Source organism: Oncorhynchus nerka, linkage group LG12 (assembly GCF_034236695.1).
Source record: "Oncorhynchus nerka isolate Pitt River linkage group LG12, Oner_Uvic_2.0, whole genome shotgun sequence".
Classification (NCBI taxonomy): domain Eukaryota; kingdom Metazoa; phylum Chordata; class Actinopteri; order Salmoniformes; family Salmonidae; genus Oncorhynchus; species Oncorhynchus nerka.
The window spans coordinates 61,698,640-61,726,419 of record NC_088407.1 but is presented as its reverse complement, the minus strand read 5'-3'; the positions used below and the strand labels follow the sequence as shown (position 1 = coordinate 61,726,419).

Below are 27,780 nucleotides of genomic sequence, written 5' to 3'. Positions count from 1 at the left end.
CAGTATCCATATAGGTATTACCGGGAGTGCGGGTCAGAAGGTTGTGGGTTTGCAGACAGGTAGGGGTGGAAAGATCTCCTTTATAGTTTCAAGCATTGCATGAATTTATCATCGTATTTGCAGGTATGAAAATGTCATGTCAATTCTACGTAATATTTTTGTAAAAATAAAAAAATCCCCCTTTTCATGGTATCCAATTGTCTCATCGCTGCAACTCCCGTACGGACTCGAGAGGCGCAGGTCGAGAGCCGACTGCACATAGCATGGACACAGTACTGACACTTACTCTGTAGTGGTTGGGTATGGGAGCTGAACATGCACTGACCCAGACCTCTCTACTTTCGGGGGATTACACATACTGATTCAAATGAATAAATAAACTGTGACACAATGTGCATCATTTTGGCTCTGTACTCCACCACAATGGATTTGAAAGGAGACAATCAAGATGTGCTTTAAGTTAGATATTTGGGGCAGAAGTCAGGTCAGATGAAGTGAGGAAGAACAGATATCACGAAAGTTTTGTCTAGCAACAGAGGTGTATTGGCTGTTCAGATGTGTAAGGAGGAGACTCCGCGGGGGAGGAAGGTTTAAATACTAGTGCTTGTGTGAAGATGCCTTGGTCTGTTCATCTGTCTGACCATTTGGGTGAATAAACTTGGTTTGAGCTTTACTGGTCGTCCGTGAGTTTTTACTCTTTATTTAGAACCTAACAGTTGGCGCTGCGAGCAGGGTTCACCACGATTTACAGTCGAACTAGGGATTCCGAATCAGTGAAAAAGGAGCCGGAACCAAACAGATGTCGTAACTGTGCCTTCCTTGTTTATCACTCATTCTGACATCTTGGGGAGATGAGCATCGTAGGCTGAACCAATTCTAGAATACGGACCTAGAAAGCCTGAACTTATTCAGTAGTTCCATTGTATTACGACCGGTCGTAGTTTTATGGTATATGGTAAGTTCCGAAAGGTAAGCCCGAGCAGGCTGGTACCTGCAGATGGTACGTCCTAGGGGGTTGGTTCCCTAATAAACCTGTAAAGAGGCGGTGAAAGCCCAGCCGCGGTTGGCGTGAGGCCTTTGAGAGTGTGTGTGTTGTTATGCTTGTGTACGGTAGGTTGTAAATAAGTAGTCCACGAAGAAGGACAACCGGGGGGAATGTGGATGGTGATGAGGTTGCCTAGAAGTTCTGGAGGGAAGCCACATTCATTTATTCTTTTTAAGCAAGAAGATATTCAAACGTGTGATCATGATTTGTGTGTATTAGCAGTAGCAATAAGGAGAGAGGTTGGTTCAAGACAACTGTGAATAATTTTGGTAATGTGTGTTATCAACAACAGTGATATTTGAGGCTGAACACTGGAATAAGACATTAGGTCACCCATATTCTCCAGTAATACATTTGCAGACGCTATACTATTGGTTCTAATACAAGGTATCAAGTGCCGTGGCCAATTTTAATAGGCACATACTGTACCATAACTACTCTGGGGAAGTGGGTATCGCTACCTTAGAAAATTGTTAATAGAAGGCGTGGGGGTATCTAAATACTCTGGACGTTGTCGGGAGAGGCTTCGGAGTAAAGAGGGGCTAGAGGAAGAACCGTTTTTACTAAAAGCTATAGGGCCGCACAAGCATTCTACCAAATCGGCTCGAATATGGGGAAAATGAGCAAATTGGTCAGCATTTCCCTGCTGACGGAAATTCCAATCTAATAGAGAATACAGAGATGTTGTGACTTGGCACAGTGACATGAAATAAGAATCAACGCTCAATACACCAGCGTTTTGATGTCAGCATTCTATCAACAAAAAAGACAAACCGATAAACCCAAAATTGTGAGATGTACTCCGCTGCAAGAAGACTGGGTCCTTGAGTACATTGATAGAATGTGTACATCTGCTTTGACTGCAGGTTTGAAACCTGTTATCAAAATGGCAATTGCGGGGGTTGTGGATGAAATGGAGCAGGATGCTTTGAGTGGCATCGAACGCCGCTCAATTCGCGGTCGTGCGAGGCGTAAACACGGCCACAGTGAAAGTCACTAACAGTGGTTTCAATGGCCAAGGTAATACACAGAAACAGGGTGGGAAAAGTAGCGAAAAATCATCAAAGCGTATGGCGACAGATCCCTGTTTTAGATGTGGGACCGTTGGTCATTGGAAGGATGAGTGTAGAATGGTAATGAAGACTACTGCATTCGGAGGGAATGCTGCTATGCATTTTGACAAAATAACCAGCAGCGAACACTTGTACGCAGCGGGGCAGAAAACTCCTATAGGGGTGCATGGCCTTGGTTCGTTCGATAGTGGTTCATAGAGACGAGTTTCTATGTGAAGGGAGACGTAGGAGGCCACATCTCACACAACTTTCTAATTGATGCCTGGGATCAAATATCACTGATTTCTTATGATGAGAAATAGGCTAAATATACGCCTGGGAAAAGTGTTACAATTAGCAAGGTAACGGGCAGCATCGAAAGCGATACGATTGACATGACAGCCCGCTTGGAGTTTGCCAAAAGGACTCAAACAATGAGAAAACAGATTATCTGGACCGATGAAATCAAGATTGAACTCTTTCGCCTGAATGCCAAGCGTAATGTCTGGAGGAAACCGGGCACTATCCCTACGATGAAGCATGGTGGTGGCAGCATCGTGCTGTGGGGATGCTTTTCAGCGGCAGGGACTGAGAGACTAGTCAGGTTCGAGGAAAAGATGAACGGGGCAAAGTACAGAGAGATCCTTGACGAAAACCTGCTCCAGAGCACTCAGGATCTCCGACTGGGGCGAAGGTTCAGCGCAGGAGTGGCTTTGGGACAAATCTCAGAATGTCTTTGAGTGGCTCAGCCAGAGCCCGGACTTCAACCTGACAGAACGAGAGGGTCTGCAGAAAAGAATGGGAGAAACTCTCCAAATACAGGCAGCGGTGTAAAGTACTTAAACTACTTTAGTACTCCATACATTTTCCCTGACACCCAAAAGTACTCTACATTAAAATTATTAACAGGACAGGAAATTGGCCCAATTCATGCACTTATCAAGAGAACATCCCTACGGCCTCTGATCTGGCAGAATCACGAAACACACATGCTACATTGGTAAATTATATCTGAGTGTTGCAGTGTTCCCCTGGCTAAAAAACAAGAAAATGGTGCCGTCTGGTTTAATTTATGGAAGGAATTTGAAATGATTTACTCTTTTACTTTTGATACTTAAGAATATTTTAAACCAAATACTTAGACTTCTGCTCAAGTAGTATTTTACTGTGTAACTTAAATTTTTACTTGTCATTTTCTATTAAGGTATCTTTACTTTTACTCAAGTATGACAATTGTATACCTTTTCCACCACTGAGTACAGTTGTGCCAAGCTTGTAGCGTCATACCCAAAAAGACTCGATGCTGTAATCGCTGCCAAAGGTGCTTCAACAAAGAACTGAATACTTATGTAACTGGAATATTTCAGTTTATTTTTAATACATTTGCAAAAATGTCTAAACTTGTTTTTGCTTTGTCGTTATGGTGTGTGTGTGTGGATGGGGGGGGGAACAATTGAATCAATTTTAGAATAAGGCTGTAACGTAACACAATGTGGAAAAGGTCAAGGGGTCTGAATACTTTCCAAATGCACTGTTATGGTGCTATATCAGGATTCAAAGTGAATTGGAAAAAAACTGAAATAATGCTAATTAAAATGTAAAAAATTCAAGCATGAAAAATACATTTCTGTGGAAATTTGATTGATTAGGATCCCAATGGCTACAGCTAGTTTTACTAGGGTCTGACACAAAGCAAAAAATGGGGAAACAAATCTCAAGAAATTGATGAAATATTGGTCACTGATATGTGAAAAATGTGTGTTACTACAACCTTAAAACATGTAAATTATTGAAACATATCAATTAAATTACTACACTCCTGCCACAATGCATGTAATGCACCCATAAATGTAATATCTCTGTTGGAGATGCAAAAAAACAAAAAGGAACCCTATTATACTTAACATAATATAAGCACAACATGTAAAGTCTTGGTTTCATGAGCCGAAAAGATCCCAGAAATGTTCCTTATGCTCAAAAAGCGTGTTTCTCATTTTGTGCACAAATTTGTTTACTGTACATCCCTGTAGGTGACAATTTCTCCTTTCCCAAGATAATCCATCCACCTGACGGGTGTGGCATATCAAGAAGCTGTTTAAACATGATCATTACACAGGTGCACCTTGTGCTGGGGACAAAGACCACTCTAAAATGTGCAGCTTTGTCACAATAGACAATGCCACAGATGTCTCAGCGCTGTTGCCAGATAATTGTTAATGTTAATTACCATAAGTCGTATTCAACGTCGTTTTTGAGAATTTGACAGAACATCTAACCGGCCTCACAAACGCAGACCACATGTAGCCACGCCAGCCCAGGACCTCCACATCCGGCTTCTTCACCGGCTGCATTGTCTGAGACCAGTACCTGGACAGCTGAATAAAGTGTGGGTTTGCACAACCTGTCACTGTCTCAGGGAAACCCATTTGTGTGCTGATCGTCCTCACCAGGATCTTGACCTGCAGTTTGGCGTCGTAACTGGCTTCAGTGGGCAAATGCTCAACTTTGATGGCCACTGGCATGCTGGACAAAGTGTGCTCTTTTAATCCTGGTTTCAATTGTACCATACAGATGGCAGACTGTGTGGGGTTATAGTATGGGCTCCGGACAACGAACACAATTGCATTATATCAATGGCTATTTGAATGCACACAGATACCATGACCAAATCCTGAGGCCCATTGTTCTGCCATGCACGGACCGTGTCTCAAGGATCTGTACACAATTCCTGGAAGCTGAAAATGTCCCAGTTCTTCCATGGCCTGCAGACTCACCAGGCACGTGACCCATTGAACATGTTTGGGATGCTCTGGATCAATGTGTGTGACCGTGTGTTCCAGTTCCTGCCAATATCCACATAAATTGAAGAGGAGTGTGGCAACATGCCACAATTAACAGCCTGATCAACCCTATGCAAAGGTGATGTGTCACGCTGCACGAGGCAAATGGTGGGCACACCAGATATTGACTGGTTTTCTGATCCACGCCCCTACTCTTCTTTTAAGGTATCTGTGAAAAACAGATGTATATCTGTATTCCCAGTCATGTGAAATCCTTAAATTAGGGCCTAATTTATTTTAATTGACTGTTCCTTCTATGAACTGTAACTCAGTTAAACCTTTGACATAGTTGTTATATTGGTCTTGTGACAAACTGACATCATTTTGAGATCATGTCTGTGCTATCATATTGTGTCTAGGAATTTCCATCCATCTCCACAATTATGTCTGTTTGGAAATATGTAAATATTGGTGACCAATATCAAATACATTTGTAACTTGGGTCTAATTACTGCAAATAGTTTTTATAGATATCAATTGTAAAGCATCATACTCACCATAAATAACAAACTGGAGGGCTGAACTATGTAGTTACATTAGATTCTGTTTTTTTAATCAACTCTGGAAACCTTACATTGATCATCTTGCGGAGTGTGACATTTGCCAACAGACATAATCACGTTTTGATTTTGACATGTACTCTGTGTATTGAAAGGGGAGGCTACTGTGTTCATGGACTGTTGTGGTGTTTTTTTGTGGTTTTGGTATCTATATGTATGTTTATCCAAAAAAGAATAATTACCTGGGTAAATGGTATATTGCCCAAGCCTAGTAAAAGCATGGACTAGGCCTTCCTCAATTGGCCTGTGTAACACAATGTTCTGTTTGCTGGCTTGATTGTGTTTCACAATGACCTTCATTTGACCCCCTAATTGAAGGTGTACTCTAACTGGGATGGCACAGCTGTTGGTCAGAGATGCAGATAATGGATTGTGTAGTAACCACCAATTATTTTACTGAACTGAATTGGTTGTGAGTAATGGGCCAAGGCAGATCCATTGAACTGTTTACATTTCAGGTTTAGTGTTACAGATGTACCTTTTTTCAGAGTTTGTATGATGTATTTTTCAGGGCAGCAAATCCTCAGTCAGGTGCACACACATCCCCCCTCCTGGTAATGTCTGCCTGCCACTCATGGGGGAAAGGCAGTTCAAGGTTCTAATTTTCCCACAGCAGTCAATAGAATCAGAAGGACTTTTAGGAGGATGAGGAACATTAGTGTTTATAGATTTAATTTGATTGCCTTTTATTTAAACCAGGCTGCTTTTTTAGAGGTGGGAATCATGTGTGGTGTGTGTGTGTGTGAGAGCGTACAGTATTCAGTTGAGTCACATTGCTGCAACGGTGGCACTGGTTGTAGTGCCTCATGACCCGACAGAGTGGGTAGCCCACAGCATCCTGCCCTGTAGTGTTGTTTTTGTTCAATAGAAAAGTCCCACTTCACATCAGGAGCAGGATCCACCTCTGCCCTCTGATGGAGAGACTGATGGACGGACAACTCTGAGCGGATGCAGGTCTGTCTGAACTACTTTATGTTAAGCTCTTATTAGTTGGAGAGGGAGTATCTCTCTCAATAGATTGTCTGGCTGTTTCCCTGTGTGATAGGGCACTATTGTATAGCTCTCCCTGCGCACAGCTGTTTACTTTTGTTGTCCACACTTGCTCACTAAGTGATGTAATTGCTGTTGTTTGTGAATGCTTCTTGGTTATGGTTCATTTATGAAATATTCACCCTCCCCTCTCCATCCTTATCATTTTATCTAGAACTACTGTGATATAGAGATTTCCATTCTACAGTAAAGTAATGGGACAGAATTGAATAGGTTGTCATGCAAGTCTATTGTGCTTTTTGTTGCTGATAGGTGGGGCATTTTGTTTTATTTCATCATTGTGTTTGCACAAACAGCAGTGTACACGGTTGGATAATAATAATAACCCTCTATCACATTACTGTACCTCTTGCAGTATTGCTTGTTGGTAGAGAGCTTTTGCTTAAACTCTGCAGTAAACTTATTTTTGTACTGTGCAAGGCTGTACTATAGTTAAGTGTTAATAACCCTTATGGAAAGGGAACCATCATTTAACAGATAAGGAAAGAACTATGGCATGCTGGGACAGTGAGGAGGGCAAACTCAATCACTACCCAGCTAACACATTTGGTTCCTTGGAAGTTGTGGGAATGTACGTTTTTGGTTTGCCATTGTTCCTGGGAAGGAAGCCATACGTTTCCTTTGTTAAAACATTCCAAGAATGGAAGTGAACATTTTGCCTGTTCTGGGGACCTTCATTTTTAGGTTGCTGGGAGGTTCTAAGAATGTTTTACAATGGTTCCCTATGTTTTCCTGGGCGATATTATTAACGTTCTGAGAATGGAAATTATAGCTTATTTGAAGGTAATTAAATAACGTTCTGATAACATGTTTCAATCATACTTTTAATAACACTGCTAGCTCTGTTTTGAACTCCATTCACAGATAGGATACATGGAAATTAATTTGCTTAGGCATTAATCATGCAAACACGTTTATTGTCAGTGAGATTCGAGCCCGAGCATCTGTTCTCTATCCATGTAATTAGTTCACTGCGCCACCAGGATTGAGCTAGCATGCTATGTTTTTTAAACTCCTACAAAGCTATTCATTTTAGTCTATTGAAAAAGACCCCATTTCAAAGGAAGCAAGCACCCATTAAGATCAGGTGTGGCCAATTAGTGGGCTTGGCCGACACACCTGAACACAATTAAGAAGATGGAGGATAGTCAGAGTTTTTTGTTGATACTGAGAACGGACTGTATAAGTTTTTTTTAAACGTTCTCTGAAAGTTAAACTTTTTAAACTTTTTTTTTAAATGGACATTTTTCCTAAAGTTCTCTGAACAATTTAAGAACATTATTTTAAGTAGAACCATGAGGAAACATGTAGGAAACGTTCCTTAAATGTGCTGAGAATGTTCCAAAAGCCACGTAACTATTCTGCACCATTCCCAGAAAGTTGTGGGAAGGTTGTATGCAAAATTACCGTAAGACAAACATGCTTTCACCAAGCTCCAAGAAACATATGGTTCTCAGAACGGCATGTGCTAGGTGGGTAGAATAGAAAGAAACATCTCCTCAGAAAGCTATGTTGGGTCTGATTTTATCCTGGATCCATGGGGACTTCCTGTTGTCCTCAGGGAAATTTCCAGATGCTGCTGGCAGCAGACAGTTGACACACAATGATCTGAAAACCAATCTCTTCACAAGATTAGCCCAGTGTGAAAGATAGGCCTAATGGTTTTTATAGCTTTAATGTATTGTCCCAGTCTGTTTGCCACTGCTATCAGTTCATCAGCTCGCCCATTGATGCCTGCAGGAAATATCCTGTTGTTGCAACAGCTCTCCAGCTGCACAGTGAGCGCCTCATGGTGTCCTCTGATATCACATACCGTAAGGTGCCCAAGAGTCACAAGAAGTGACATCATTGATGCAGTGAAATCACACCAAAGAGGAGTCCAGTAATGTTTGACATTTTGCATGCCTAATATCTTTCTTTCTTTTATCTCTCTCTCTAACCTCGTTCTCACTCTAGTTGCTGTCTCTTTCTTATCTCCTGTAAGCTAATAGTTGGACAGCACAGTTGTTGGACAACATTGTGATGCAGTTTTGGCTGCTTTTACAGTTGCTGCTGCATAAATTACTCAAGGTTTGGGGAACCTTAAAATTAAAACATGACCTTGTCCAACAAGTATTATTTTGCAGTACAGCAAGGTTCAGATAGGGCTCAGATGATATTGACTTTACTGTGGCAATTTGCTCAGTGAAAAGTGTATACAAATACTATTGAGCTAAGAAATGGTCTTGTATTGATTGGTCAGAGAGCTTGGGAGTGTACGTAGCTGCAGTTAGCTTTGCTCAGGCCCTGACTGAGGTCACAGCAGTGTGAGTGATGTGTTCTCATCCAGGCCCAGGGGACAACGGTGCATTCGCAAAGTATTCAGACCCCTTTTCCAAAATTACGTTACAGCCTTATTCTAAAATGGATTACATTTTTTTTCCCATCAATCTACACACAATACCCCATAACGACAAAGCAAAAACTGTTTTTTAGACATTTTTGCAAATGTATTAAAAATAAACTGATATCAGATTTCAGACCCTTTACTCAGAACTTTGTTGAAGCACCTTTGGCAGTGATTATAGTTTTGAGTCTTCTTGGGTATGATGCTACAAGCTTGGCACACCTGTATTCGGGGAGTTTCTCCAATTATTCTCTGCAGATCCTCTCAAGCTCTGTCAGGCTGTGTGCTTAAGCGCTTTGGAGCAGGTTTTCATCAAGAATCTCTCTGTACTTTCCCTTGATCCTAACTAGTCTCCCAGTCCCTGAAAAACATCCCACATCATGTTGCTGCTACCACCATGCTTCGCAATAGGGATGGTGCCAGGTTTCCTCCAGACGTGATGCTTGGCATTCAGGCCAAAGAGTTCAATCTTGGTTTCATCAGACCAGAGAATCTTGTTTTTCATGGTCTGAGAGTCCTTTGGGTGCCTTTTGGCAGACTCCAAGCGGGCTGTCATGTGCCTTTTAATGAGGCCACTCTACCATAAAGGCCTGATTGGTGGAGTACTGCAGAGATGGTTGTCCTTCTGGAAGGTTCTCCCATCTCCACAGAGGAACTCTGGAGTTCTGTCCGAATGACCGTTGGGTTCTTGGTCACCTCCCTGACCAAGGCCCTTCTCCCCCGATTGCTCAGTTTGACCAGGCGGACAGCTCAATGAAGAGTCTTGGTGCTTCCAAACTTCTTCCATTTAAGAATGATGGAGGCCACTGTGTTCTTGGGACTTCAATGCTGCAGAAATGGTTTGGTACCATTCCCTAGATCTGTGCCTCGACACAATCCTGTCTCGGAGCTCTACGGACAATTCCTTCAATTGCTCGGTTTTTTCTCTGACATGCACTGTCAACTGTGGGACCTTATATAGACGTGTGTGTGTCTTTCCAAATCATGTCCAATCAATTGAAATGTTCAAACATTTCTAAAAACCGGTTTTCACTTCGTCGTTATGAGGTATTGTGTGCAGGTTGAGGATTTTCATTTAATCCATTTTAGAGTAAGGCTGTAACATAACAAAATGTGGAAAAGGGGAAGGGGTCTGAATACCTTCCCAATGCATTGTATACCGACAAACTTTGAACCTCAGCAAGCTGCTCTTGGATCAGTTGAGTACACAGTGAAAAGCCTCTAAGATGCATAGCATGATATGCTTGACTTTTACAATACCAATTTACTGTACATCACCTCAAGTATTGGTAGAGGTGCATGCTATGTAATGTTTCATGAATGTTTTATTTAACCAGGTACGTCATTGAGAACACATTCTCTTTTACAATAATGACCTGCTCCTGTGGTCAAACGTTTAATCGCCTGATCATGATTTGCGTTTCTTCAATACATAGCTTTATCTGCAGGCTACTTAACTGTTCACGGCAGCCAAGCCATGTGACCAGTCCACTTCCTGTCTCTGTGGGCCAGTGAAGATTGACGGCCACTCGTTATCTCCACCTGGAGCTCCAGTCCACTGCTACTCTGTTATTTACATGGCTTTGTGTAAGCCAGCCATGGCTTTTTAATAGACCTATGTCTTCCTCCTGTCAGCTCATGGTGAATGAGGGAAGCCTGTGTTACTAGGACTGCCTTCACTCTGCCATAGCATGCTGACAAGACCAGGGAATATCACTCAGTGGGTGCTTCACCAGACATAAATGAGTGTTGATGGGGTGAAAAATAGCAGGAGCACACAACACCTATCCTAGTTTTTAAGATCTACTGTAACCAGTATGTTTAAATAATAGGCCTAGGTATGATGAGATGAGAGCCGGCCAATAGGCTGTAAGCTATCCGTTTTTTCACTGGGAAGATTCTTCAGATGGCTGTACCTGTTTTACTGTAATTTGTCATAGACGCTTGCTAAAAAACATTAACTGGCATTTGTAAAATTTGTATAGAATCAACTTGATCCCATCTGTCGAAGACGCTTGGACCTTTATTTTTATTTTTTTCAGTGGTGTTGTTAACGAACACGCCCCATAAAGAAAATGAGAATTAAAAACAGGTTCAGCCCCTGGTTCGGACGTGATCTTGCAGAGTTACTCCACCTCAAGAATTGCATTTGGCAAAAGGCTCGCCACATGCATAGTCAGGCTGACTGGCTCTCGTTCAGGCAAATGAGAAATAAGTGGCGGCAGGTTGCCTAGTGGTAAGAGCGTTGGACTTGTAACCGAAAGGTTGCAAGATCGAATCCCCAAGCTGACAAGGTAAAAAATCTGTTGTTCTGCCCCTGAACAAGGCAGTTAACCCACTGTTCCTAGGCCGTCATTGAAAATAAGAATTTGTTCTTAACTGACTTGCCTAGTTAAAGGTAAAATAAAAAAGTGGACTCAGGCTATCCAGAAGGCCGAAGTTAGTTACTTTAAGGAGCAGTTCTCTCTCTGTGGGTCTAACCCCAAGAAGTTCTGGAAAACGGTTAAAGACCTGGAGAATAAACCCTCTTCACAGCTGCTCTTAAAGTTGATGTGGTTGTTACTTACAAGAAGCACATGGCTGAGCTCTTTAATCACCACTTCATTAAGTCAGGATTCCTATTTGACTCAGCCATGAGTCATGTTGGCTGTCCAACATTTCCTCATCTCCCACCCCTTCTAATGCGACTATCGGGATGCTTCTCCCTCTATTTCCCCTAACCCGCTACAAGGTCACTGAGTCAGAGGTCCTAAAGGAGCTCCTGAAACTTGACCCCAAAAAACTATCTGGGTCAGATGGTTTATACCCTTTCTCCTTTAAGGTTGCTGCCACTATCATCGCCAAGCTTATCTCAAACCTTTTTTAACCTGCCTCTCCTTTCTGGGGAAGTTCCCATTGCTTGAAAGGCAGCCACGGTTCATCATTTATTTAAAGGGGGAGATCAAGCTGATCCTAACTGTTACAGGCCTATTTCTATTTTGCCCTGTTTATCAAATGAAATGTGTTGGAAAAACTTGTCAATAATCAACTGACTGGCTTTCTTGATGTCTATAGTATTCTCTTGGGTATGCAATCTGGTTTCCGCTCAGTTTATGGATGTGTCACTTCAACCTTAAAGGTGTTCAATGATGTCACCATTACCCTTGATTCTAAGAAATGTTGTGCTGCTATTTTTAATGACATGGCCAAAGCTTTTGATATGGTAGACCATTCCATTCTTGTAGCTCAGGCAGTAGGAAACTCTCTCATCCATTTATATGCAGATGATAGTCTTATACTCAGCTGGCCCCTCCCCGGATGTTGTGTTAAATGCTCTACAACCAAGCTTTCTTAGTGTCCAATAAGCTTTCTCTGCCCTTAACCTTGTTCTGAACACCTCCAAAACAAAGGTCATGTGGTTTGGTGAGAAGAATGCCCCTCTCCCCACCGGTGTGATTACTGCCTCTGAGGGTTTAGAGCTTGAGGTAGTCACCTCATACAAGTACTTGGGAGTATGGCTAGACAGTACACTGCCCTTCTCTCAGCGCATATCAAAGCTGCAGGTTAAAGTTAAATCTAGACTTGGTGTCCTCTATCGTAATCAGTCCACTTTCACCGCAGCTGCCAAACTAACCCTGATTCAGATGATCATCCTTCCGATGCTAGATTAAGGAGACCTAATGTATAGATCGGCAGGTAAGGGTGCTCTCAAGCGGCTAGATGTTCTTTACCATTCGGCCATCGGATTTGCCACCAATGCTCCTGATAGGACACATCACTGCACTCTATACTCCTCTGTTAACTGGTCATCTCTGTATACCCATCGCAAGACCCACTGGTTGATGCTTATTTATAAAACCCTCTTAGGCCTCACTCCCCTCTATCTACTGCAGCCCCCATCCTCCACATAAAACACCTGTTCTGCCAGTCACATTCTGTTAAAGGTTCCCAAACACATCCCTGGGTCGCTCCTCTTTTCAGTTCACTGCAGCTAGCGACTGGAACGAGCTGCAACAAACACTGAAACTGGACAGTTTTATCTCAATCTCTTCATTCAAAGACTCGGTCATGGACACTCTCGCTGACAGTTGAGGCTGCTTTGCGTGATGTATTGTTGTCTCGATCTTATTGTCTTTTGTGCTGTTGTCTGTGTCCAGTAATGTTTGTACCATGTTTTGTGCTGCTACCATCTTGTTGCTACTGTGCTGTGTTGTCATGTGTTGCTGCCTAGCTATGTTGTTGTCTATGATCTCCCTTTGTCCTATTTTTTGTTGTTGTTAAATCCCAGCCTCCATCCCCGCAGGAGGCCTTTTGTTAGGCCATCATTATAAATAAGAATTTGTTCTCAACTGACTTGCCTAGTAAATAAAGGTTAAATAAAAAAATCCAGTCTATTGGATATGAACACTTACTGCAATATCCCCAGGGAGAGAAACCACTCTAGAGAGGGCGTTGGGTTACAGGAGTCACTTCTTGTTTAAATGGCATTCATTCCCTCATCCTCAACTTTAAAGACACTGGCAGCCATTATAATTGGACTTGGGGGAAAATGCTCTGAAATCAGACTTAAAAATATGCCTTTGTACATTGCAGTGTTGGTGTGAATGGAAAAGACAAAGTAATATGGCGACATGAAGGAAGCACATGCCAAACATTATCTCAGCAAACAGTTGGATTGATGGAGGTTTTGAATTTCACTGGGTCCTTTGTGACCTCCAGATTAAATGTATTGTGTGTAGATACACCGTCAAGCCCATATCGCCTGGACCTGAAGGCGTTGGAGAGATCCTCTTTGTGCCTGTACAGAAAAAGGCAAGAGTGTGGCCCATAGGGAATCCATACCTTAGTCCTAAACAGTAGCATGCCAAGGCCAGTCGGATAACAATGCAATATTTGACAAGGAATAGTAAACCATAATTTAGCAGTTTTCACTGATTTGGAAATGCAAGAATAACATGCTTGCAATGCCACTCACTTGATAGTTTGTAGCTAACTACTGTACAGCTTGTTTGGTCCGGCGTGCGTCAAGTCACTCTGGTTCACACTGACGGTGTGCAGAAAGTAGTCCATCACAACTTCTTCCCATTGATCTTTGTCGATAGCACCTGCTAAATTCAGGGCAGCAATGTTGTTCAGCAGAGTTCTCCATGGCTAACATTATCTTTCAAAAAAAGCTGCGGTAGCAAGGATTATCTACACATACTAAGCAGCTCATGTTATAGACAGAAGTGTGCTACATGGCAGACCAATCTGAACTCCTCTCTCGGCATATCCAGCCCATCCATTATCTCAGCCAATCATAGCTAGCAAGAAGGTTCCTATCTTTTTCCATGGCTAAACCAACTAGGCTTGTAATTTAAGAATTGTATTTGTATTTACAGATGGCATACAAGTTTGTTATTAAGGCACATGAAAGTTAACATGTTTATGAAGGCATTTCTGCCCCAAAATGCATTTTGATAAAAATGTTAGAATGCCTCTCCTGTGAAGTAGTGATGTGTGACATACTTTGATGGCGATTGAGTGCAAACATCAACAGCATGGTGTGGGATATGGCATACCGTTCAATATGAATCACTTTCCTTTTTCTATTTCCTCAGTTATGGTTGCATGACTTCAGCCCCTGAGACGTAGGCCTTGGCTCACTCATGGTGGATTCTGAGTTTGTGGTGAGGGCGCCCCCTCTGGATGGGAGGGATATGGAGCTGGATGTGCTGGGCTTCCTGGACTCTCTGGGGGAGGACAACACCACAGCAGCAGAGAGGTGCTACCGCTCCCACTCCCGCAGCAGTGTCCTGCAGGGCCTGCCTTTTGGAGGGGTGCCCACGGTCCTCGCCATCAATGTTGTCCTGTGGCTGGTATGTTGCTGACACAGACACACCGATACATGTATGTATACACAATCACACGCGCGCACACACACACACACTACAGTGCTACAGCAGTACCAGAGAGACATTTTCCCCAAAGACCCATCCTTCACGTGAAGTGCAACATTGTATCAAATCATCAACCGGGTCGATCCAAAGCTGTCCCTCGCGAACTTGCAAAATTATATCATCTAGCTTATTCCGGGCGTCAGAGTTTCAGACATCTGTTTTTAATGACGATCCCACTGGATGTTTGGTGTTGTGTTCTGTTAATTACTGATGTCCCCTTTAAGGATGGAGCACCCTTGGTCATGCACAGTGTTGTTCTATGTTATTCTGGTACTAACTCGTTTGAGTAAATGTGAAGCTCCAGTTCAATTGCTTGTATTCAGAGTCATTCTTATTACATAAATAAGTACTAAGTGTTAAGACACTACATTTGGAATCATCAGATCATGATATTTTGCTCTTTCACACCAAGTCTTGGTGATTATCGAAGCTGGGAGTGTTCGAAAGACTTCAAATACTGAGGAACTAAACAGACATTGTTGACTTACTGTGTGAGGTGAATAAAAAATGACTGAGAAGCTCAGCTCATTAGTGGTGGATGTGGTGAGTTATGACAATCAGACATTGCCAAATGGGCGCTTTCTTACTTTTGCATGCAGCAGGCCCGGTAGGCCTACTTCTGTGTACTCAGGTGCTCTCTCTCCCTCAACTTTATCAGGAACGAGAAACCAGACACATGCTCATTGCTGACATGGATTACGCCAAACAAAAGCCAATGAAAACATTTACAAAACTCATGGTTATGAAATAAACCAAAACGTGTTTCTCACAAGTGTAGCAGGTTGTAAACTCCTCAAACAACGTTTCCAGTCTGAGAATGAGAGCGGTAAATTACTGTAATTAATACAATACAGGCATTAACATAAATTAATGTAACCAAATGACGGGGAATTAATGGTACTTACTAGGTATTTACTAGGCCTACTGGTGACCTGTAATGGAGAATTGATGGAAAATAAACAAAGGGAAAACGATTCACACAATTAAACAATGAATGCACATGAATTGGCGGGAGACAGCTGAACGCATTCTGGGGAGCTGAGCACATGCATTCTGGAGAGCTGAGCACATGCATTCTGGAGAGCTGAGCACATGCATTCTGGAGAGCTGAGCACATGCATTCTGGAGAGCTGAGCACATGCATTCTGGAGAGCTGAGCACATGCATTCTGGAGAGCTGAGCACATGCATTCTGGAGAGCTGCACATGCATTCTGGAGAGCTGAGCACATTCTGGAGAGCTGAGCACATGCATTCTGGGGAGCTGAGCACATGCATTCTGGAGAGCTGAGCACATGCATTCTGGGAGCTGAGCACATGCATTCTGGGGAGCTGAGCACATGCATTCTGGAGATGCATTCTGAGCTGAGCACATGCATTCTGGAGAGCTGAGCACATGCATTCTGGAGAGCTGAGCACATGCATTCTGGAGAGCTGAGCACATGCATTCTGGAGAGCTGAGCACATGCATTCTGGAGAGCTGAGCACATGCATTCTGGAGAGCTGAGCACATGCATTCTGGAGAGCTGAGCACATGCATTCTGGAGAGCTGAGCACATGCATTCTGGAGAGCTGAGCACATGCATTCTGGAGAGCTGAGCACATGCATTCTGGAGAGCTGAGCACATGCATTCTGGAGAGCTGAGCACATGCATTCTGGAGAGCTGAGCACATGCATTCTGGAGAGCTGAGCACATGCATTCTGGAGAGCTGAGCACATGCATTCTGGAGAGCTGAGCACATGTATTCTGGAGAGCTGAGCACATGCATTCTGGAGGGCTGAGCACATGCATTCTGGAGAGCTGAGCACATGCATTCTGGAGAGCTGAGCACATGTATTCTGGAGAGCTGAGCACATGTATTCTGGAGAGCTGAGCACATGCATTCTGGAGAGCTGAGCACATGTATTCTGGAGAGCTGAGCACATGCATTCTGGAGGGCTGAGCACATGCATTCTGGTGAGCTGAGCACATGTATTCTGGAGAGCTGAGCACATGCATTCTGGTGAGCTGAGCACATGCATTCTGGAGAGCTGAACACATGCATTCTGGTGAGCTGAGCACATGCATTCTGGAGAGCTGAGCACATGCATTCTGGTGAGCTGAGCATAGGCCTACATACTTGTGATTTGAAACAATCCACAATAAAATATTTTTTAAATAAGCTAATGATCCTCTGTGGCTAAGTCATGCTCCCTGGTGAATTATTTTGAATGATTTAATTTAGACACAAGTAATTATAGCCAATTTTGTCGAAACAACCATTTACTTTAGGGGTCACATCCTCTGCATCCTAACAGTGCAGAGCTCTGCAACCACCAATTTTCCTTTCCAATTCACAAGAGGAGAAAGCATCCGAGTGAGCGAAACAGCGCCCCTCTATATGTAGCCCATGTATCTGATGCTGTCTGGCCAGAAATAGTATGACATGTCATAATACTCTTTTGGTCCAGGCAGCATCAGATACATGGTTACACATACTGAGACCGAGGGGCGCTGTTTTGCTCGCTCGGGTGCTTTAACTGAGATCGATGTGTCTTTCCGTCAGCATGCGTCTCGGTCAAATAAATTATCAATATTTAAATATTTTATTTGTACAGGCAAGAAGGTGGGGCGGGCTAGACCCCTGAGGCCCGTCCATAATGCTGGATCTGCTTACAAGCCTTCACATTCATCGTTTTATGATACAAACACTACTCCATTCTCCTCTTCTCTATAAAATACGGTGTGTTTAGAAAAATGCAGAAAGATTACTCTTCCCACTCCAGGATGATGATAGAAATCCATCTGTCTCCAGATTTGTGAATGTACACCTCTGTTCCGCTGTCAGTTCTTGTCAAACTAGATTTTCTCTCTGGTTATCAGTCTTGTCTACCAGCCCATGTTTAATTGATTCACTGTGATTGTTCCCTGGTAGTCAGGACAACACAGAAGGTTAATAGCAGTGTCTTAATGACGAGTTCAAGTGTGTTTCAAACCTTGATTTCCCCCCATGTGACAGCGTGCCGCCTCTGCACCATTCCTAACATCACACAAAAGAATCATCTGTGAGGCATCAGCGGAACGTGGACACCCACCCAGGGACAAGAGATGGAAGACATTCGAGACAGGCAGAGAGAAATGGGATACAACGAGGGGATATTATATATGCAGAGAGCTTAGGAATTGCATTTGGCCACGACTATAAAAGCAGAATGTATTACTCATCTTAGTCCAATACCTTGTTAAACATTGTCCTGGTTGCCCATGCATGGCTTTAGACCAGTATGAAGGCGCAGGGAGGTGGTGGTTGATGAGCTCTGTGTGTCTTGTAACTCGTTCTTTGTATTGCAGTTTCTTTTGCTCATCTTTTCCTGTTTGAGGAAGGCTGCGTGGGACTATGGCCGTCTGGCTCTACTGATGGAGAATGACAGGTACAGTAAAGCCCTTCACCTCAGCTTCTTCATTCTCACTGAATTTTAAGCCTGATTTAGAAGTCGAGGCAACACTCAAGATGGAGAAATCCGTATCGAAAGCATAATTCATGACTGATTGACATTGTGCTACTTGAGATTGGCTCCCCCTCCTGAGAAGAAATGGTACTGCCCAGGCATTCTCATGCTCATGAAATACTTTGTTTTCCTGTCTCTCTTGCTTTGATGGAGCACTATTACATTGCTTTAATATAACTATGCCTAACAAAATATAAATGCGACATGCAACCATTTAAAAGATGAGTTATAGTTCATATAAGGAAATCAGTAAATTGAAATAAAGTAGTTAGGCCCTAATCTATTGATTTCACATGACAGGGAATACAGATATGCATCTGTTGGTCACAGATACTAAAAAAAAAAAAAATAAGTAGTGGTGTGGATCAGAAAACCAGTCAGTATCTGGTGTGACCATTTGCCTCATGCAGCGTGACACATCTCCTTCGCATAAAGTTGATCAGGCTGTTGATTGTGGCCTGTGGAATGTTGTCCCACTCCTCTTCCATGGCTGTGTGAAGTTGCTGGATATTGGTGGGAACTGGAACATGCTGTCGTACACGTCTATCCAGAGCCTCCCAAACGGGCTCAATGCGTCACATGTCTGACTATGCAGGCCATGGAAGAACCAGGACATTTTCAGCTTCCAGGAATTGTGGACAGATCCTTGCGACATGGGGCCGTGCATTATAATGCTGAAATATGAGGTGATGGCGACGGATGAATGGCACGACAATGGGCCTCAGGATCTCGTCACGGTATCTCTGTGAATTCAAATTGCCATTGATAAAATACAATTGTGTTCGTTGTCCATAGCTTATGCATGGCCATACCATAATCCCAGCACCACCATTGGCACTCACTTCACATTGACATCAGAAAACCACCCACCACACAACGCCATACACGTGGTCAGTTGTGAGTCCGGTTGGATGTACTGACAAATTCTCTAAAACGGCTTATGGTAGAGAAATTAATATTAAGTTATCTGGCAACAGGTCTGGTGGGCAGGCCAACTGCACGCGCCCTCAACTTGATGTCTGTGGCATTGTGTTGTGACAACTGCACACTTTAGAGTGGCCATTTTTACACAAGGTGCACCTGTGTAATGATCATGCTGTTTGCCAAGTTAATCCAGCCACCTGACAGGTGTGGTATATCAAGAAGCTTAAACGGCACGATCATGTAAAGAAATTTGTGCACAAAATTTGAGCTAAATAAGCTTTTTGTGCAAATGAAACATTTCTGGGGTCTTTTATTTCAGCTCTTGAAACATGGGACCAAAACTTTACATGTTATTTTTATTCAGTATTCTATACATACATACCAGTTAATCACTTTTTACACATTATCACAATCTGTGAGTACTATTTTTTTTTCCCCAAGCCTTGATACCATAATATGCAGAAGGCAATAATGGCACACTCATTGTAGCTCTGATTTTCCTGAATCTTAGGACCTTGTTAGCTTTTAAAGTGACGTGAGGTCCAGACAGTCCTCTGTGTGGGTCTGCAGAGTGAGGCTCTGCAACAGCTTACTTCTGCCTGACCTGGATCCACTCCGGTGTGAGTGTGGGGTTGATTTAGTTCTGCCTGACCAGCAGCAGCTCTCTGCCACCCTGGGGCAGTGACATCTGTTTGTTCTGCGGAGCGGGCGGCCGTCGCGCTAATTCAATTATTACGCTTAAAGTGACACGCTGTAGAGCTGTCAGCAACTTCAACTTGAAAGAAACATCACCAAACTCGATCATCACAATGCTTCATTGGATTCCAGGAACACTGTCCATCCCTCCTCCCTCCTATCATTGATATGATCTCAGATTGACTGGAGTTCTAAGGGGAGGACCGCATCCTGCATGGAATAGCTATTAGACCCAGCCAACACAATTAGCGCTCATGCTGTCTGCAGGCTCTGTGCCTGACCGTCTGTTGGAAAGAGAGGATATTAACTTCCCACAGTCACTCATTGCAAAATGGGTTCACGTTTGCTATATTATTTTAGGATGCTGTCCAGGCCACTGAAAATCATCCTTCCAAGAATGTGTTTAACGGCTGTAGTCTCATACTGTGCAGTCTTGTTGCTCGTGCAGTTTAGTGTCTTCCATCTTGTGATCTATGTGATGAGCTTCCTTCCTTCCTATTCTGTAGGAAGAGAACCATGCACCATAATGATAATCCTGGTATGTCTTCTGTTGCTCAGCCTCACGTCCCTGTTCTACGGAGAGCAGAGTGAGAAGGAGAAGTCCCCGTCAGAGTCCAGCCCGTCAGACTCCGACACCAAGGACTTGGTAAGTCCAACTTTATTATGGATCCAAGTCCAGACAGTAGGATAGGTCTGGAGGTATAGCTGATAAAGGGTGACCCTGTTTGAGTGTGATTCCACTCTTTTTGTGACCCTGATCAAGCACTTTTCCTTAATTGAGTTGATGAAACATCCAGCTGCACAAACAAAAAACAAAAACATGAAGAAAAGGCAGATTCTTTAGAGAATGACTTTATATACACACACCTGCCTGCGTGACTCGGTAAGATCACCATTAATGTAACACACTATGTTAATGAGGGAGTAGGACGGAGTAAGACAGGAGTCTTCTCCCAGAGTTTGACAGCAGTGAAGTGGTTTACGCCTCAGACTAGACCTATTTAAACCCCATCACTCTCTCAGTGCGTAGGCCTTAATGTTATGCACCGCGGGCCAGGCGTGCTTGGCACTGCCTACCACATATGTGGTATCGATTTTGTTTTTGATAAGCGATCCACTGAATGTTTTATGTCTTTCCTCCTTTAGGGCTTCTGCTCTTGGCTTACAACACTTTACCATATGAAGTAAGTGTAAAACCTCTACCTGTTATCACTTCTATCATTTTTATTGCCCTTCTCTTCAATGTTGTCATCCCATTAAGCAGCGAAAAGCAAACAAGTGTGTGTGTGTGCTCGCGGAATTGTTTGTGCCGTGGTTTACCATAGACTCGAGCAACTCCACTAAATGGATTTAGATCCGTAACTTCCTCTGTGTCCATGGTTTCCATATTATTATGGTGGAGTTTGGGTTCTTCCGGGTGCTGTTTTTAGCTCTTGTGTTAGTGGCTGACTGTAATACCTCACCTTGGGATCCCTGGGAAAGTGCTAACCCACCCTGAAAGCTCTCTGTGTGGCCTGGCCTGCCTGCCGTGGGACCAGCAGTCAACTCTTGTTTCTTCTCTTTTATGAGACAAGTGTGTTTTCTGACCCTCCAGGAGTGCAGTGAGGTATGAGGAGCAGGCCCCACAATATCACTACCACGGAGCACCTGACTCTGTCTCCCCATAGAAGAGAAGGATTCTGCTCTTCCCACTACAGTCCCATTACACCCATGTGTCTAGTACATGCTGTTTCCCCCTAGACCCCTTCTCAACTGCACACTGCTTCTTTGTAACTCTGCGCTTAGTCTCCTTAGTTTGAATCCTGCCACCCTGGGAAGATCCCCTCTTCCCTCCCCAGTTTCAGAACCTCTCTCTCTGTGTTGCGTCTCCAGGGATGAGGAGATCAGGAGTAAGTGTGGTGTCGACGCTACCACCTACCTGTCCTTCCAGCGCCACATCATCCTGCTCATGACTGTGGTCTGCCTGCTGTCTTTGGCCATCATCCTGCCTGTCAACTTTTCGGGAAACCTCCTAGGTAATTTAGAACTAAGCCTTGGCCTATGTTGGGAGGCCCAGGGATATCATCGATGCCAGGGGAGGTAGAGGGGCACCTCGCCGGGAGAGACCAGGCCACACATGCATATGTAAACGCAAACGCATACAGGGGTGGGCTTGCACGCATGCACACACAACAGTTATAAATACAAATGGACAAAGTCTGCTCATGGATATCTTAAATGTAGGCCACACACACACACACCACAGATCCAAACACAGACAGAGTGAAATGACACCGGGGAAGTGAAATGATAGGCTACAATGACTTTGTTCATGATCATGCACTCCGCAAATGACTTGTAACTATAGACAGGTTGGTTGTTTAGCAACAAAGCCATAAGAACAAATTCTTATTTTCAATGACGGCCTAGGAACAGTGGGTTAACTGCCTGTTCAGGGGCAGAACGACAGATTTTGACCATGTCAGCTCGCAACCTTCCGGTTACTAGTCCAAACGCTCTAACCACTAGGCTACCCTGCCGCCCCAAGCTATACTTCGTCTCCGATGTTTGTTTACTGAAAACACAAATACATTTGCACAAGTACTTGTCTCTCAAATACATCTTTACAGTTGTTTGACCCATATTAGCATTGACATTAAATCAGTTAAAATGCCTCAAAACAAGACATGGTATCAAGAACATTATGAACCGAGTTGAAACAAGACAATAACTATTCCCCACATAGCAGTTTCTTGTCATTCTTGCTAGCAATCTGGCCATCCAGAATCACAACATGCTGAATAATGCCCAATGGAACCATGCACATCGTTTTCGTGACGACGTCCGCTAACCCATCTAGAAATTCCTTGAATTTTATTTAGTGGGAAGTGAACAAAACGTTTGTTGTCAAAACCATTCATCTTGTGTTGTCGGGCACTATCGGTTCGGGGGGGCAGTGCCGCTGTGAGAACAATTTTGGACCTCCCTGTGGCCCCCCTAAATGTGGAGTATGAAATCATTTTTACATAACTCATTTTTGCGATCGTTCTTTTTTTACATCCGTTATTAGACAGAAAATGCAAATGTTGAATGATTGTGAACATGGTCTTTTGCCTGCTAATGCCTGCAATGCAGTGACAATAACGTCTAATGTAACTGGCCCCTCTAACAGTACAACTGGCCCCAGCTTGGCCCCCCCAGTTGAAATGGTCTAGAACCGTCTCTGGTGTCTGGGGGAGCGGGTTAGCAAAATGCTATCATATGCAATTAAACCATTTATAAAATGGTCAGCTATATTTGTAATACAGACTAGCTCAAAACGAAGTGATTTTGATAATTGTCTGTTAGATTTACATTTTACATTTACATTTAAGTCATTTAGCAGATGCTCTTATCCAGAGCGACTTACAAATTGGTGCATTCACCTTATGACATCCAGTGGAGCAGCCACTTTACAATAGTGCATCTAAATCTTTTAAGGGGGGGGGTGAGAAGGATTACTTTATCCTATCCTAGGTATTCCTTAAAGAGGTGGGGTTTCAGGTGTCTCCGGAAGGTGGTGATTGACTCCGCTGTCCTGGCGTCGTGAGGGAGTTTGTTCCACCATTGGGGGGCCAGAGCAGCGAACAGTTTTGACTGGGCTGAGCGGGAACTGTACTTCCTCAGTGGTAGGGAGGCGAGCAGGCCAGAGGTGGATGAACGCAGTGCCCTTGTTTGGGTGTAGGGCCTGATCAGAGCCTGGAGGTACTGAGGTGCCGTTCCCCTCACAGCTCCGTAGGCAAGCACCATGGTCTTGTAGCGGATGCGAGCTTCAACTGGAAGCCAGTGGAGAGAGCGGAGGAGCAGGGTGACGTGAGAGAACTTGGGAAGGTTGAACACCAGACGGGCTGCGGCGTTCTGGATGAGTTGTAGGGGTTTAATGGCACAGGCAGGGAGCCCAGCCAACAGCGAGTTGCAGTAATCCAGACGGGAGATGACAAGTGCCTGGATTAGGACCTGCGCCGCTTCCTGTGTGAGGCAGGGTCGTACTCTGCGGATGTTGTAGAGCATGAACCTACAGGAACGGGCCACCGCCTTGATGTTAGTAATGAATGAAAGTAGAGGTGCTATCTTTATTTGCTCCATAGCTCAGGCGGCTCGAGGCTGTTTGGCTCATCTCAGTCAAGAGGAAGAACTTTGCAGCTGTTTCTGAGTTAATAAACAATGCCATGCTACTGGATGGTAACATTCAAATAAAACCCAGCCCTAAAACAAAACGTAGAATGAAAATAATTTATGTCATATCATAGGAATTTGCACGAAGTGGGCAGTTCAGATTTGTCACTTCAAGCCCAGATATGTCATACTTTGTGCAACATCATGAGAAAAAGTGGATTTCTAGTGATGTGGGTGTTTAAAATCCCTCCCTTTACTTTAGAAAAATAACTGTTACACACACATTAACTGTCGCATGTTGTCTTTTCTATAGGGGATAATCCTGAAAATTTTGGAAGAACGACTGTGGCTAATCTTCCTGCGAAGTAGGTCAAAGGGCTATGGCTTCTCTTTTGGCAGAGGATTCATAATAATTCAGGAAATGTTCAAGAATATCTTGAGACCATCATGGTTATCCAACAGTCATGCGGAAACCTTTTCTTTCCTCTTAGGGACAGCTTCCTGTGGCTCCACAGTGTCTTTGCTCTGCTCTACTTCATCATCACAGTGCTGTGTATGGCCCACCACTCCTCACGCCTTGAGTACAAAGAGGACGAGAAGGTGTGTGTGACTGCTCCTCAAACCTAGCCAAATGTATAATGATTACAGCATGGTCAGGTTACTGTCTCAGAAAACCTGAAAGAGACACCATTTGGTGTCTGTAATTTATTGTTACCATCTTGTCAGGTGGCCAGGACTCTCATGATCACCTGCATCCCCAGAGAGATCTCAGACCCAGGCCTCATCACCAAACACTTCCAGTAATCTTAAATGTTTACTTCCCACTTTCCTTACTCTTTCAAGATACAGCTGATACTAATACAGCTGGTGTGGATAGGTGGTTTAACTCCCCTTTCCCTCCACTCTAGTGAGGCCTACCCCAGCTGTACTGTCACTGACCTCCGCTTCTGCTTCAACGTACACAAACTGATGAGGCTGGACTCTGAGAGGTACAGTAACTATGACAATATGGAGAAATGAGTTACATTTTTCATTTTTGTTGCCTTGTGCAGATTTGAGTTGTTGTGTTTCAGACGGAAGGCGATGAAAGGAAGGCTGTATTTTGCCACTAAGGCCCAGAAGGAGGGGAAGATCATGATTAAGACCCACCCCTGTGCTACCATCTTCTGCTGTGACGTGTGCGGCTTTGAGCAGGTGCTTTTGTAACAGAAATGTTACAGTGAATCTTGGTCATAGTAATTATGTTGCATTGATTGCATTTTGCCACTGGATGGCACTAAGAAACTAATTTAGATTTGAGCAGCAACGTGATTCCTCGTCTGTCTGAATTGAAATACAATAAGGGATACAACAAGACTTGATGAATAATACCGGTATGTAGCTGATCTATATTTTCAACTCTTTGCAGGTGGATGCAGAGCAGTACTACAGTGAGCTAGAGGAGAAACTGACTGATGAGTTTAATGCAGAGAAGCATCGCATCTCGCTCATGAGGCTGGGCATCGCCTTTGTGACCTTTCGGGACGAAAGGATGACTGCTGTGTGAGTAAACTATGACCTCTGACTGACCATGGTAATGCACTGTACTGCAGTTTCCCGCAGTGCCAAATTACATGTTTTACTTTCCCCCAAATTCCTGTTACAGGGTTTGATTGAATATGTTCATGAGTGTGTGTCTGCCTGTTTTGTGTGATGACTTTGTGTCTGTGTGTGTTGTTTCTCTTCGCAGTATTGTCAAGGACTATAGCAGGGTCCGTTGCCGTCAGAAACCACAGCAGTCAAGCATCACCACGGTAGTTCAGTCTCACAGGTGGGGTGTAAACTACGCCCCGGCACCAAGCGACATCATCTGGTGAGCGAGGTTATCTGAAGCAGATGATGACTAGAAATTCCCTCCCATTGGTTTTCAAACTGTTTAGAAGCTTTATCTCACCTGATAGGTGAGTTAAAATATACCGTTCGGGATTTGAAACTGACGCATATTAACGAGCGGTACCCTGCATTTTTACAGTTAGATTTGTCATTTAGAAGATGCTGTTATCCAGAGCGACTTAGTTGTTGCATTAGCAATTCGTATTTCAGTTAGTCGCAAAGAGAGACAACGGCGTATCCCAGTCAGAGTAAGCTATTTTTTCCTCAATAAGTTGCTAGCAGTAAGGTCCACGCTAGTAACAGGCTTCCAAAGACATTTGCACAGATTGAGTTCACCGTTTGACGACTCAAGCATACTGTAAATTGCCTTTGAAAATCAATTGCAGTGCGTTAATTTGTGTTACTTAACTTACTCTTACAAGAGGGCCATTCAACAATATAACCGATTAAATGAGATGGATTTTAGAATGATCGTTGTGTGGGATGTCTTAGAACTTGTTTTTAAAGTCCATTTGAGATATAAAATAAAGTGATAACCATCAGCCCCTATGAGGTTACATACTGTTGAAGTCAGAAGTTTACATACACTTAGGTTGGAGTCGTTAATACTCGTTTTTCAACCACTACACAATTTTCTTGTTAACAATCTATAGTTTTGGCAAGTCGGTTAGGACATCTACTTTGTGCATGACACAAGTGATTTTTCCAACAGTGGTTTACAGACAGATTATTTCACTTATCACAATTCCAGTGGGTCAGAAGTTTACATACACTGTGCCTTTAAACAGCTTGGAAAATTCCAGATAATGATGTCATGGCTTTAGAAGCTTCTGTTAGGCTAATTAATTTGTTGAATTTTTCCCCTTTTTCGTGGTATCCAATTGTTTTTAGTAGCTTGTCTCATCGCTACAACTCCCGTACGGGCTCGGGAGAGACGAAGGTTGAAAGTCATGCGGCCTCCGATACACAACCCAAACAAGCCGCGCTGCTTCTTAACACAGCGCCATCCAACCCGGAAGCCAGCCGCACCAATGTGTCGGAGGAAACACTGTGCACCTGGCAACCTTGGTTAGCGCGCACTGCGCCTGGCCCGCCACAGGAGTCGCTGGTGCGCGATGAGACAAGGACATCCGGCCAAGCCCTCACTAACCCGGACGACGCTAGGCCAATTGTACGTCGCTTCACGGACCTCCCGGTCGCGGCCGGATACGACAGAGCCTGGGCGCGAACCCAGAGTCTCTGATGGCACAGCTGGCGCTGCAGTACAGCACCCTTAACCACTGCGCCACCCGGGAGGCTTAATTGACATAATTTGTATCTATATCCACAGTAAAACGAGTCCTATATCGACATAACCTTCTAAGGTCTTCGAAAGCCCAGTTAACAAACAGATTACCGACCATTTCGAATCCCACTGTACCTTCTCCACTATGCAATCTGGTTTCAGAGCTGGTGGGTGCACCTCAGTCACACTCAAGGTCCTAAATGATATCATAACCGCCATCGATAAGAGCCATCACTGTGCAGCCGATGCATTCATCGACCTGGCCAAGGCTTTCGACTCTGTCATTCACCACATTCTTATTGGCAGACTCAACAGCCTTGGTTTCTCAATTTATTTTCAGATTGCCTTGCCTGGTTTACCAACTACATCTCTGATAGAGTTCAGTTTGTCAAATCGGAGGGCCTGTTGTCCGGACCTCTGGCAGTCTCTATGGGGGTGCCTTAGGGTTTAATTCTCGGGCCGACTCTCTTCACTGTATTCATCAATGATGCCGCTCTTGCTGCTGGTGATTCTCTGATCCACCTCTACGC

The 27,780-nt window shown here is 43.7% G+C and overlaps 1 protein-coding gene across 3 annotated transcripts in view; it reads left to right on the top strand.

Annotated features, from left to right (window-relative positions):
• tmem63c (transmembrane protein 63C) overlaps positions 1–27,780 on the top strand; it is a 52,253-nt gene that overhangs the window by 9,905 nt on the left and 14,568 nt on the right. For 2 of the 3 annotated variants that reach the window (XM_029675439.2, XM_029675440.2), the window contains exons 2-13: positions 14,513–14,770; positions 18,182–18,261; positions 20,518–20,605; positions 21,106–21,143; positions 21,832–21,974; positions 24,407–24,458; positions 24,585–24,693; positions 24,820–24,893; positions 25,002–25,082; positions 25,167–25,287; positions 25,502–25,635; positions 25,823–25,945. In XM_029675439.2, the coding sequence (XP_029531299.2) occupies positions 14,561–14,770; positions 18,182–18,261; positions 20,518–20,605; positions 21,106–21,143; positions 21,832–21,974; positions 24,407–24,458; positions 24,585–24,693; positions 24,820–24,893; positions 25,002–25,082; positions 25,167–25,287; positions 25,502–25,635; positions 25,823–25,945 (1,253 nt within the window). In that variant the 5' untranslated portion in view covers positions 14,513–14,560. Of the gene's footprint in view, positions 1–720; positions 956–14,512; positions 14,771–18,181; positions 18,262–20,517; positions 20,606–21,105; positions 21,144–21,831; positions 21,975–24,406; positions 24,459–24,584; positions 24,694–24,819; positions 24,894–25,001; positions 25,083–25,166; positions 25,288–25,501; positions 25,636–25,822; positions 25,946–27,780 lie in introns of those variants that run through there. The other variant, XM_029675441.2, reaches the window with a different exon arrangement.